Source organism: Lichenostomus cassidix, chromosome 2, assembly GCF_008360975.1.
Source record: "Lichenostomus cassidix isolate B80296 chromosome 2, HeHo_3.0, whole genome shotgun sequence".
In the NCBI taxonomy this organism is placed as follows: Eukaryota; Metazoa; Chordata; class Aves; order Passeriformes; family Meliphagidae; genus Lichenostomus; species Lichenostomus cassidix.
Genome location: NC_139482.1, coordinates 96,362,379 through 96,375,667, shown reverse-complemented (window position 1 = coordinate 96,375,667; position 13,289 = coordinate 96,362,379). Strand labels below are relative to the sequence as shown.

General features: G+C 35.4%; 1 protein-coding gene across 1 annotated transcript in view; it reads right to left on the bottom strand.

The window, feature by feature from the left end:
- Positions 1-284: 284 nt before the first annotated feature.
- The window catches only part of TMX3 (thioredoxin related transmembrane protein 3), a 29,093-nt gene continuing 16,088 nt past the window's right edge, over positions 285-13,289 (bottom strand). The window contains exons 11-16 of the mRNA XM_085052462.1: positions 11,567-11,624; positions 10,801-10,854; positions 10,437-10,493; positions 6,984-7,113; positions 4,722-4,790; positions 285-3,307 (exon numbers count right to left, since the gene is read on the bottom strand). Coding sequence (XP_084908588.1) covers positions 3,041-3,307; positions 4,722-4,790; positions 6,984-7,113; positions 10,437-10,493; positions 10,801-10,854; positions 11,567-11,624 — 635 coding nt within the window. The 3' untranslated portion in view covers positions 285-3,040. The remainder of the gene's footprint in view (positions 3,308-4,721; positions 4,791-6,983; positions 7,114-10,436; positions 10,494-10,800; positions 10,855-11,566; positions 11,625-13,289) is intronic.

The following is a 13,289-nucleotide window of genomic DNA, read 5'->3' as shown; positions in this document are numbered from 1 at the left end:
GCTTCCCTTTGCTACAGAAACTCCTGTAAGTCAGGTATTTTAAAATCTCTTTTTCAGAAACGCGTTTGTATTACACTGCTAGAGTGCTCACTAAACCACAGGCAAGCAAGTATTAACTCCTACCTCTAGAGAGTATTTTCAAAACACTGCAAAATACCAGCTGCATTTCTGCACAGCATGACTCAGAGCCTAAAGTACACATGGAAGATGCATCCCAGGAAACAGCCTCCTACACAACATGTCAAATCTAAGCTTAACACTGTAAATTAAGCAAAGGAAACAAGTTCTTTTAAATCCTTTTTATTACAGAAAAACAAAAGGCTTACACTTGACTTAAAAAAAGCAGCATTATTTTATGAATTCAAAGTTATTACAGTGAAGTTGCTTTAAGAAACCTCTAGAGACTGAAGAAAAGAAATAAAATGTCCCTCCTCAGACAGCATTCTAGATTACTTGTGTGACCATAGCAAAAACCTTAATTTCACATCACCTCTGACACCCAGTATATGACTTGTACTCTTTTCTTCTCCCCATGACTTGTTCAATGTAGCTGGGAGAAGGATTTGGTGAAAACAGCAGTACATTTCAAGTCTAATTTCCAGCAGTTCAGTACACATCTGATGGACATTAGAGCTCAGAAATGACCAACATACAGGCTTTCCTCCTAACTCCAGCTATTAAGTGCTACAGTTTGAACAGATCCCAGTGGGACCTGTTTCTTCCACAGTACTTATCATTATTCAGGTCCACATCTCAGATTTCTCAGCAAGTTAACTGGCTACTACTGATTATAAACACAAACAAAAATAACAACAAAAAAGAAGGCTCCATGTTGAAATAGTTCTTAGCAGTGCAGCAGAACTCAGATATTTTTAAATTTTCATTACACTCCATAGAAGGAACAGCATTGTTCCACTGACCCCTTCAGGTTTTTATATTAAGTCAAAAGCTGCAGGTTTCCAGCCTGAGCCAACATTAAATATGCAATCCATCTGTACTAAAATCATAAGAAAAGAGACAAAGAAAACATATTACTACCTTAATAGTCCTATATTTTGACTATCAGCACTGTTGTGCTGAAGTCCAAAGAAATTTACAGGTTTTTTCATTTAAGTGATTTTTAAAAGTTTTTTGAATAAACAACTCAGGAGCTCGATACCATAAAAAAAAAAAAAAAAAAAAAACAACCTTTCTAAACACCTTTTAAAGCACCTATTCCTCATGTATATGCTAAAACGATACCCCTTAAAGATTCTACCAAAAAAATAAAACAACAAAAAAAGCAAGAAAATTCAACTCACAATGTACAACCCACTATAATGACAAAAATGAAAAAAAGGCAATTCATAGAAAGAGAACAGAGAAAACAAAAAAAGGGGAAAAAGTATCAGATACCTGCTACTCAGTGTTCTATGACCTCATTTGTTCTCTCTCCTCCCAAAAGGAAAAAGTTTAGATTAATAATCAGACATGGAATTTTTCTAAAAAAAGTTCCTCATCTCTTTGCATGTTGTTTATGCTGTTTGACAACCAAAATCTTTCAAATCAGAGATCTACTTAAGGAACTCTGCATGGCAACATGAAGCCAGCTGTTACCAAGCTACATAAACAGAAGAAACAAGTTTCTCTCCCTCAGGGAAAAAGGATGCAATACATTTTCCCTGGTTACGATTCTACAGCATCACCAGATTTACTCAAATACAGAACTCGTCTGTTTAAGCTTACTCATGGTTTTTATTTAAAATTCCTTAATTTAGTGCTAGAGCACAGCCATTTCTTGTGTGGTCAAGTTGCATTGTAAGGATGTAACCGTTTGTATTATACAGTCATGTATCCTTTAAAAAAAAAAAAGAAAAAAGGAAAAATCCCAGCATGAATAATTTGAGGAGAAGCAATGTAAGTTTCGGTTTTGTGGTACGTTCTGTGACATTGATGCCAAAGGCTGCTTTATAGCTTATCCTTAGAGACTTTTAGCCGTCGACACAAATTAGTGCTTTTTGCAGTCACAGGTTTGTATTAAAAGTGGCTTTTATGATGAAACAAGTAACAAAAAATGTTTCATACTGATCAATCTCTATCAATATTAATATTAAGCTCCATTAACTCCCTCCTTCAGAGCAGGTAAGAGTCTCAAACAAAACTACCTACCTCAAAGATCTATAACAATCTCAACTAAACACTGTAAAACAAATTTACACCATTTAAAAAGCATGTCATCAGAGAGTTATACAAAATAGGCAGAGGGTGTTCATATTTATGTCTTCCTTTATCAAGCTGTGCTGTAGATTCAGAAAACTTACAGATCTTTTGCACTTCAAGTGTGCAAGCACTCATAGAAAATAATTAACAGGCAGTCATGTTCTAAAAGGTTTTTAACATAATTTGCCAATATTTTTAGCTGCTAAAGCACTAATAAACACTTAACTCAGCATATAATTCCCACATCCTGTATCTAGTAAACATTCTTGACTGCCAATAATTATATTATTACATGGTAGAACAGTCCTCCAATTCCCAACAATTTACATTTAACTTGAGAAAATAGAAAAGTTTGTTGGTTTTGTGGTTTTTCCATTATTATGTGCAACAGGTAGAACATTTGACTTCTTAAAAACTTTTAAGTTGTCCTTAGCTATGAAACACTTTACAGCCCTCTTAACCTTTCTTCATTTTCAGCTTTAGTTTTATATGAATGAGTGCATAGGTGGGCAGTATTGGTAGCAGTTCATCACATATAGTAAGGTCAAGTAACATTATTTCACTGTTCTGGAAATGAACAATTCAAAACTCCTACAAAAATGGTGTAGAACTGTACCTGACAATTTCTTCAGTTTATACTGCTCTTTGTTAATCTACTAAGGACAATTAAGAGAACAATGGATTTTTTTTCTGTCAATTTCTGAGAAAATCTGAATACATGCAAGTCAAAACTACCATAATGCAGATAAAACGGTCCTCTTTCATGAAGATAATCAATAAATGACAACCTCCAATAAATAAGTCTATTTGGAAATTCTAGAGAATTCTCTTGCTAAACAAGTTAGTCTTTTTTCTTTTCCATTATGTCTTTCTGTTTAAGCTCTCCATCTGAAAGTTCTGTGTATTTTCCATTCTTTTCCTCCTCTTGTTCTTCCTCACTGCCTTCATCTGTGAGCTCCCGATCACCACTTTCCTTTTTAGCTCCCTCATGCTCAAATACCTCTCCCTCTGTGTCAGCTGTGCAGATTCCGTAGCACATGATGCTGATGACCCCCAAGGGCAACCCAAAGAGAAAGCATCCCAGCAGTGGCGAACTCTTGAACACAGACTGTTGAAACAGAAAGTAAAAACCACTTTCAGTGAACATAGAAATTTATTGCATTACTTCTCTTATCACTCTCTGTATTTATTCAAAAAATATCCAAAATGAGAATCAGTGTTTTTTACAGAGGTTTTTATAGAATCAACTAGGTTGAAAAAGACCTTTGGGATCATCAAGTCCAACCTATGATATGACACCGCCACCAAGACCATGGCATTAAGTGCCACATCCAGTCTTTTATTAAACACCTCCAGGGATAGTGGCCCCACCACCTCCCTGGGCAGCCCATGCCAATGCACAGCCATTCTTTCTGTCAAGAACTTCTTTTTAAGGTCCAACCTAAGCCTCCCCTGGCACAGCTTAAGACCGTGTCCTCTTGTCCTAACGGATGGGTTATTTTGGTTTTTCTGTTTGTTTGGTTTGGGGTTTGGGTTCATTATTGTTGTTGCTGCTTTGTGGTTTGGATTTTTTAATTTGGTTTGTTGGTTTAGTTTCCTCTGCAAAAATGACAAGGAGTCCTCAACTTCAACAATTTCTACTATAAGTTCATAAAAAAATGACACAGAAGTTCAAATATTACAACATTGCATTGGGATAGTTAATTGGTAGCATGCTAGTTGCACATCCTATTCATTCTTTGAAGCTTTAGAAACAATTGTTCTAAGAGTTAAAAAACAATTTGAAGAAAGAAGTTTCATCTCTTACTTGTGTCTCGTTCTCAAAAGTTAGTCTGCAAAAACGTTCTGCCACTAGAGAGCTTCCTGTTGAGTAGCAGCTTAATGGCACAGGAAGAAGGACTCACGGTTTCAGAAAGTGGTGGCTAAATATTGCACCTTCACAGAAGTTTGGAAGCCACTCACTAAGAAACAGGTGAGTTTCAATTTAAATTCACAGCACAGGCTTATTTGCTTGTGTAGGACAAGTGAAGAAGTGGATTTGTGTACATCTGCCCAATAAAATTTTGTTAAGCATAATTAACTTATGAGAAAGATGATAAAAATGTTTGTTTTAAAGCTACACCAAGTGTGGTATTTAATCCCCTTATGCTCCAACTAATTAGACCAAAAATGCAACATTCATCAGAACATTGAAAGGATACCAGTTTCAGGGAAGGATGTCTAAAGGGTCAAGGAAAAGATTTTGAATTCTCTCTGTTCCAACTCTTAAAATACATGTCAGGCATACAGAAAAGCAGCGAAAAATGAGGAAACTAAGATATATTGAATATTTATCACACATATTATTTAAAAAATTAATTAAGAAGTTCATTTGGCATAAACCTAATACACATATACCTATAACACATATAAAATATATACAATATAAAACAACTCATGTAAAAATATTTTACACACCTCTGAAAGTATTTGTGTCCTGATTGACAAGGGCACCACCTAATTCAATGCAAAATAAAACTTACCACTATAGTAGACTTGGCATCATAGATTATTCTCTTGATTCGTTGCAGAAGTCCATCACCACCCTGTGCCTGAAATTTCAAATGGAACCATGTCAAAACTGCTGACACTTTTCAGTTATGATTCCAAAAGTTCATTCTTCAGACCTTGCAATCTTAAGTCCCTTCAGAAGGAAATGGAAAGTAATTATTCTTACATCTCATGATGCCCAGACACTCCAACTTGCCAAGCTTGGATAAAGATTATTCTCATGAAAGTCTCATGGAAAAGTCTCTCAGAATTGTTTTGAGCCATCAGTGGGCTGGAAATTGCTCTCTTTCCATAAATAATCACTAACAAAAATGAGCAACTGTCCTGAGGTAATGATGATAAATCTACAGAGCTCTTCTGAACTTTCCTGCAGCTGCTGAACATCCATTTATGGACTAGCAGCACAGTTAGAAAAATCTAAGAACCAAGTAAAGAGAAGGTATGAAGGTGTAATAAGTAACACTTGTGACAAGCAAGGACAGACTATACCTACACTGCCCCCTAACTGAGCAGGGCTCAAATTGACTATATGAATCAGAAGGCAGTCTGTCTGCTGAACAGGACTACCTTTCACCTGTCTTGAGTAGCCAGACAAACAAACTCATATTTGAGAGTCAACAGATCACCACCTGATCTGACCAAAACCCCTGAAATAGCAAAAAAAAGTCCACAAATATGAGACAGACTCACAACAGGTTACATATAGGGTCTTACAGAATAACAATAAAGTCCAGGTGAATAATCCAACACTTCTCAAGGAAGACAAGGGGTAATGTCAGACTTCTCAGAAATTTCTCTGTAGTTCAGAAAGTCTGCATCCTATCAGTTGTTTACCAGCACACTTTGAAGACTCTCATTCCTCAACAGCTGCACAACTTCTTGGGCAGAGAATGCAGCCAAAGTAGTGCCATTTCATGTCTACAGACAGCTTGAATATAGACAGCTCAAATGAAGTCACATCCTGTATTTTTGCATTGTACAGAGATGTGAATTTAGACTGACTTTTAATCACTCTAACTGAGATAATGCACACAAAAGACAGACAGAGCTAAGTGACACTACAGCAACAAGCACAAGGCATCACAAATTAATTTTGTCCACATGAAAAAAACCAGACAGAAACCAACTGCATTTGTTGTTTCAACCAAAAAGATACAAACAAATAGAGTGTAAGAGATGTTTATAACATAATTCAAAGCACTTATAAAAGCATTAAAAAAATGAGAACTCAAGAACAAAGAACCACCAAGTAAGTTATAGCAACACCCCCCACACTGCTACTGGAAGCACAGCCAGTAAAGTCCTGAACAGTACATAAATGCACCTATATCATATTCTACATCAACCTGTCCGATTAAATAAACCAAAGTACCCCATATGACAAATATTTTCTGCATTATTTGCCATTATCACCCAATGACCTAAAACTGCTGGCGTAATTTAAAGTGGGATTCTGTAAAGAGGTATTCAGCTAGCACAGGAAGCACTCAATATAGAGTAAATTGGGGCTTAAAGCAAGAACAGCCTTCTCCCAGGAGGCAGTCAAATTATTTGTTAGCACTGCTCCACTTCATGGCAAAGCCTTATCCCCCCAGAAGCACAAATGAAAGTTCTGCTCCATGACCTCCTTCTTCCTCCACACAAAATAACCTTCTGTCCAACTGACAGTACACTAAGGGAATAAATACTCAAAAATTATCCAAGTCATCAATTCCAGATGGATTTTTTAACTTTGTTGTTTTAACAAAAGGTCTTTTTCAGTTTTAGGGCAGAGAAGAGTAAGCCTGTGTCCATTTCTAACATTCAAAGCAAGTACAATACTGTTTTTCGAATCTGAACTTGTAATTCATGCAGCTATTGGATTTACTAATTTACCACCCAAAAGAAAGGGTGAGGTTGAACTATGCACTATATTTCAAAATTTTTAACAAATATAAACCGGAAGATGAACACAAATCTCTCCATTTACCAGTGCAGCAGTAAAAGGAATATCAAAACAAGCCAGCTAACATTATGCTATAAACTAAAGGAAGTTTGCTTTGTACAACATGCGACAGCACAACTCCAGAATTTACAATCACATATTCAATAACAGCACCCAAGACAATAAGACAGATAGGAGAGGAAGATAAAACAGATGTATAACAATCGAAGTAAACCAAGTCTACTCCTTAATTTAGCATCTACAGAAATAAACACCAACCAATACATTCCAAGCCACAGTGAAGACTTACTTCAGCTGTACCATCCAGGATATTGTTAATAAACTGAACCATGTCTTCTGTGCTCTCGATGTGCCTATCTGGTAGAAAATACTGCTGGTTGGAGGTATTCAATACAACAATAGTAGGGATTGTCAAGTCACTGGAAACATAAAACAGACAGTTTATATATTTAAAGAACTACCACATAAAATATTGCAATTCAAGTAATCCCTACATCATTTCGAAAGGGAATCCATTAATCTTCACTTCATGAATGTTCTTTATAGTAACTCCTTAAAAGCATGAAAGCAAGAGAGAAGGGATAAGATAACCACCTGAATGGTATGGACATGTTTCTCATTAATATTCTTTTCCTTCATTTCTGTGTCAGTGACACTACCGAAGCTTACAACATTTTTACATACCCAGAGGAATTACAAATCAGGTACCTTAAGACTTTCCAAATATTAAGAGATCACAGATAGTACCCTTGTATACAAAATACATTAAGTGTTTTAGACCACAAAGGCAAAAGTGTAACTCAAAAATTTAATCCTTCACAACCACAGCCTAACTGATCACCTTTATCAATCAACCTCTGCCAGTCAAGTCAAAAGAATAACCCATACCAAGTAAAGTTTTTCTACAGCTCTTTTATATATGGCACATAAGGAGTGGAGTTTTTAAAGAATTATTAGTCAGCACTTCATGTGCATGTACAATATACCATAATTGGAAAGAAAAAAGAAAAATATGTAAGAAATTATCTCCAGACGCAAACTAACCTCCTGTCCATTGTAGCACTAAAGTCAAAATGAGATCAGGTTTAGGAAATTTTAATACTGCAAAAGTACACTGTTTGACAAGAAAGATTTAAATACATTAAAGAAGGTCAAAAATCTCCTGTAGTCTTTGTCAATTTTCTCCAATTCTATCAGTAATGAATTAAAATACTTCCTTCACAGCTAAAGCAATGCAAAACCTTGTTTTTCCAAATTTTCACCCTTGTGTAATAGTGTCTCATCCATGTGCATTTGTAAGCCATGTAATATTGATGGTGATTTCAGTCTTATCTGTGGCGATTCATAGTAAATTATTTAATGAAAATACTGATTATTTACTCAATATGCCCATTTTTCTTTGAAGTCACTGAAATTGTCCTAAACTTCCTCTCACATTTTAGGTGGGGTTTTTGGTTTTGATTTTAATGCAAACCTAAAAGTAAAAAAAGTTTAATACTTATACATGACGATTTTCTGAACTTCTAGAAAGCTGAATACTTTAAGATTTAAGGGGCAGACTCTGTTCCCAGTATTAAAGCTGAAAGCATGGTGGCACCTCAAAAAACGTAAGGGCAGTTACATGGATAACAAAACAATGCCAACCTTTAAATGGAAAAAACTTTAGAAAAAACAACCAAAGAACAAAATTTCACACACAGAGGCAACCTGCCAACATAATAGTCTCTAAACGTAATGTTTTCCCTTGCAATTTTTATTCTTTTCTTGCTAGGGACAAATAAGAAATCCAAGAAGAAGGCACTCAAACCAGGTCAGGTGTTTTTGCAAGCACCTGGTAACAAGATGCTGATTTCTGCCAAAATATGTCATCCCAGACAAAACAGAGTAAGCTTTAATTAATTAGATGCAGTGTTTCTATTGCATTTAACAGTCTGGTAACTGATGTTCTTGGAGTTGGTTGTAGAGCAGCTGAAATACAGCCTCCATATACAGATTCTATATGCTATACAGACATTCACAAAAGCACATCTGATGTGTTACTTCCAAGAGAAAAGAGCTCTACATACACCTATAGTTGACATTTTCAGTGACACTACACACCTTAGCTTACAAAAAGATGTATCTTTGCTTTCAGTAAAACACTGAAAAGCATTTTTAAGTAAAATTATGTATTTTAATTACAATACATAATATTCTGATTTCCTCTTTGGTGCATGCTTTTAAATGTACCATTTCTAATCCAACAAAAGCATGTTCATACACTGCTGAAGAGACAGAAAAATTATAATGACTACTAGTGAAACTACAGCCAAGTTCATAAATGCACTTCTGTCAGGAGCTACTAATTCTATCCCCAGAAATTGTAGAATATTTTGTCCTTTGTGAAGAAAACAGATTTTGTTCCTATGTGCATCTGGCACAGTAAAAAAACTGTTCTGTGATACATTTCTCACTATTCAGATTTTTTCTATTTCCACTTGCTGCCATCTGGTGACAAACCAAAGCAGTTGCAATGTTTTTTTTTTAACTCAAGTTACTCATATAGCCACATGAAGAGCTGGCACTTTTAACACTGAACATAATTTGCTGCTTTCTTTTGCAACTTCCTACTTATGCTTGAAATGTATACATTTGGTTTAGAAAATAATTAAAAGCTGGTGAGTACTTGAACAACTTCCCATATACTACAGATTATAAAATCAGGCATTCTGCAGATTCAGTTAAACAACCCAGCTGAATAGATATTGCCACTAAATCACTACCACTCCAAGTGGCAGTTCTGTCTTCTTTCCCTTCATTTCCTTCCTCCCAGGCATCTCATCTCCCTCCCTTATTTCTTTGCACATCAATGCTGGGTACTCAGCAGAGTAGAAGGGAATAATAAACTGTTGAATCAGCAAAATAATTTTCCTACTTGCCCAGACTAAAAAGCAAACACTTTTTTTCCCAGAAAAACAGGATGAAACAGCTCAGCAGACAGACACAGGAGCCTGCACAAGAGAAACAATTAAGGAAGTAAAGAAGGTCTCACTTTTGGCAATTACAAAGCACTAGTTCAATCACATAATTTTAATTGAAAGAAGTTGTTTTTAAATTAATTGTATTCAGGTGTTAATCTACAGATATGCTACACAAATACAGACCTGGTGCCTTCTGGGTCCACATGAAGCTCCTAGAATCTTTAAGGGCATGAACATATGCTTAATTAATGTTTTGATCCCTGAGAAAGGGATTTGGAAAACTTACAAAATTAGCATACTGACCCCTAAGTTTTTCTTTCTTTGCGAACTCCAAAGGCCAAAGGAGAACAAGTAGTTGACTACAAACGCCAAGCAACTCCACTCTCTAATTATGCATTTTTTAGAAAAGGATCATAATAAGGGCAACTCTCAAGCGTCTTCCACGCATTCTCTGCTTCTCTACAGAAGTGCATTTCTATGCATGTCTTAAAAATACATCAAGAACAAAAGCCACGCAATTCTAACAGTTATTAATTTAACAAAGTAGACCTAAAAGATAAGCTCTGTCAATCAGCATTATCAGTAAGCCAAAAGTCTAACATTAAATTATACATTTATACAGTTTAACAAACAACTGATACTGTTACAGGCTGAATTCTGACAACAACGATTTTTTTTTAAGCCATGAAAGCCAGGAGTTTTTTATTAAGATTATTTTCAATTAAATAATCTTGGCAACAAATACAATGGAAGAAATAATATTCAAATAAAAATTTACTTACTCCATTAGTAAACTATTAATGTAATCATTTCCATCCATATGGCCAAACTGGAAATCCCTGTAAGAGAAGAGGGTAAAAACGAAATGATAAAAAAGAAAACACAATAATGGGTTTCAACAAAAGTTCTTCCTTAAATATTTTTCTTGTAATTGAAAATGAGAGCACACGCTCAGCAATGTAATTCAAAAAAAGTGATGATCTAGAAGACAGTCAGCATGATTAAATACAGTTAGTAAAACAAATGGTCCTATTAAATATCAGTATACAAATATAAAAGCAGGCACTGTAACATTTTTCACATAGAAAAAAGAAAGTGACTGCTGTCTTAGATTAATGCAGAAGTCCAATTAAGACATCAGAGTACCTGTGAAAGTGATCACGATAATCTCTAGCAACGTCCTGAATTATAGTCTTCAGTCTGGAAGGAAAAAAATTGGCATTGATAATCCAGGATAAACTTTCTAAATACAAGCAATAAACATTGAGATTTCCCCAGTAAGCAGCAATTTGTACCTCATCAACAGTAAGTACTAACAAAAAACATCTTGTTCACCTCGCTTCATTCCTAAAGGTTGAAAATAGCATACACAGTACTTGGACAGTACTTTTTTAATCTGTGTATGCAACCAGAAAGGGACATGGGAAGGTCCTGTTCTTCTCAGTCTCTTCAGCAAACTCCAATCCCAGCAAAAACATCCCTTCTTTAAAGCTCCACAGACAACTAATATATAAAGCATCGCTAACTTAATTTGCAATGCGAGTGAGCTGAAGTAGAGTCATTTGTTTAAACTTACTGAGTTCATCTCAAAGTCATCTGAACTCAAGCATTCTTGTATGTTTAAAAGGTGACACTATAGCTTTTAAAAGCTATGAGATCACCATTTGCTCCTGTGATCTCATTACCAAATGGCAGAGGAGTGATACAGAATTGCCACCATCTCATTGAAATCACGTGCTCCAACAGAGTATAAATTACGTAAAGTTAGTACACTAAGTCAGAAATTAAATAGCACTTGCAAGTTAAACCCACCCATTTAACCTACATTTCTTAATATTTAAGAAACTTCCAAACTTCCCTATGTCATACCAACACATTTCTCCCATAGTGTCACCCATACTCAATTCTGTACCTGGTATGTTCCACTGAAGAGTTTTTATCATCAATGACTGCAATAGCCACAAGTTTTCCTAAAATAAGGAATAAAATTCTTGAAACAATTTAAAAAGAAACACACATTCTCCAATGGGAAATATGTCAACTTAGAACAGCAGGTACTTTCCAAGGATAGGAATTAGTTTTTAAGAATAAACCAGCCTTGCAGCCAAAGAGCCTCTTCAAGCTGACCAAGCTCTGGTTTTCTTGAAGCTACTGAAAATAAATTAGGATAAGGCTTAATGCCACACCATTATCATTCTATGAAAAGCTATTCCATAGAAAGAAGTTAAAAGGGAGAAAGCTCAGATAAAAATTAATATCCTACTCAAGCTGCGTATTTGCATATACCTAACTGTGAGGCTATGGAGACCTTTATTATATAGCAGTAATTAAACACTGATTCTAAGTGATTGAATCACTATTGTATGGATTTAGTAACAACTATTTTTCACACTATTGAAAATTTTGAGCACTATGGAAAAAAAAATTTAGAAAATTTACTGGCAGAGCCCAGAATTCATTACATCAGAAACACAATTTAGTTCAAAGCCCTCTATCAGAGGAGCTTAAAGGTCAAAGAAAGAACTTTTCAGGATTCAGTTTGTGAATTTTTTCTGATTAAAAAAACCCCAAAACCAAACAAACCAAACAAACAAACAAATAAAAAAAACCCCCAAACACCCAACAAAACAATATGGTCATCCAGATCAAAGTATGTTTAGAAAGCTGACCAGAGTTTCTCCAGACCAAGCACTTTCAGTCAGGAAAGGAGACCTGTTAAGAGCGCAGTCATCAGCCAGATTAACCTAAGGCTCCAGAGGGCAGATCTGTCAGTTTTCTCCAGATGCTGTGATTCACCCAAAACCCTCTCCCTACCAAGCCAACCAATTGCTCAGTTCCTACCTATCATCATGCCACAGGAAGCATCCCTCTCAAAAACAGAAAGACACTCTTGTTGAATATTGAAGAGTTTTAAGGGCACAAACTATGATTCATTCCCAGACTTCCTTGTGAAATAGCACCAGCTTCTCCCCATCCCACTTATACCATACCTCAACTCTCACCTTTACCCATTTCTTTCCACCCTGAGACACTACCTAATGAAAATACTAGGAGACAACTAGCTGCCTTTTAGACTGCAAAAGGTGATGTAAATAAACCAGGTACTGAATGTTTATACACTGATGAGGGCTTCTCGATTGTATAAAATTTTTTTTTTTAAATTTGAGGAAGTGTTAGATTTTTGACTAACAGGAAGAAATATGCTATGTTAAACAACTTGCAACAGCATTTCTGTAAATTTAAAATGCAGGTGTATCAATATTAGCTTTACAAACATCTAAGAAGATAGATGTTTCATATTCTTTAAACCTTGAAAAACTCAATGCTGGTTGAGTATAAGTATTTTGAAATGGAATACAGATTATAAGATGTCCTGGCCTGAAAAAATCAACACAGAGTGCATATACCTTAAGTGCAGTACAAGTCATTTGCCTATTCCAGAAGTCAGCTGGCTGCAAATTTTTCATTTAAATAACTGCAGAACTTTTGCTAAAGAAAAGCGGAAGTTTTCTGGGACAAGTCCACTTTGATACATGCTCTTGTACCTTCCTTACTATATCTGTTTCAAAGATGTCTAAGTCCACTAGATGTAAGATATTTGAACAATCCATATTTGATACTTCTAAATCTAGTTT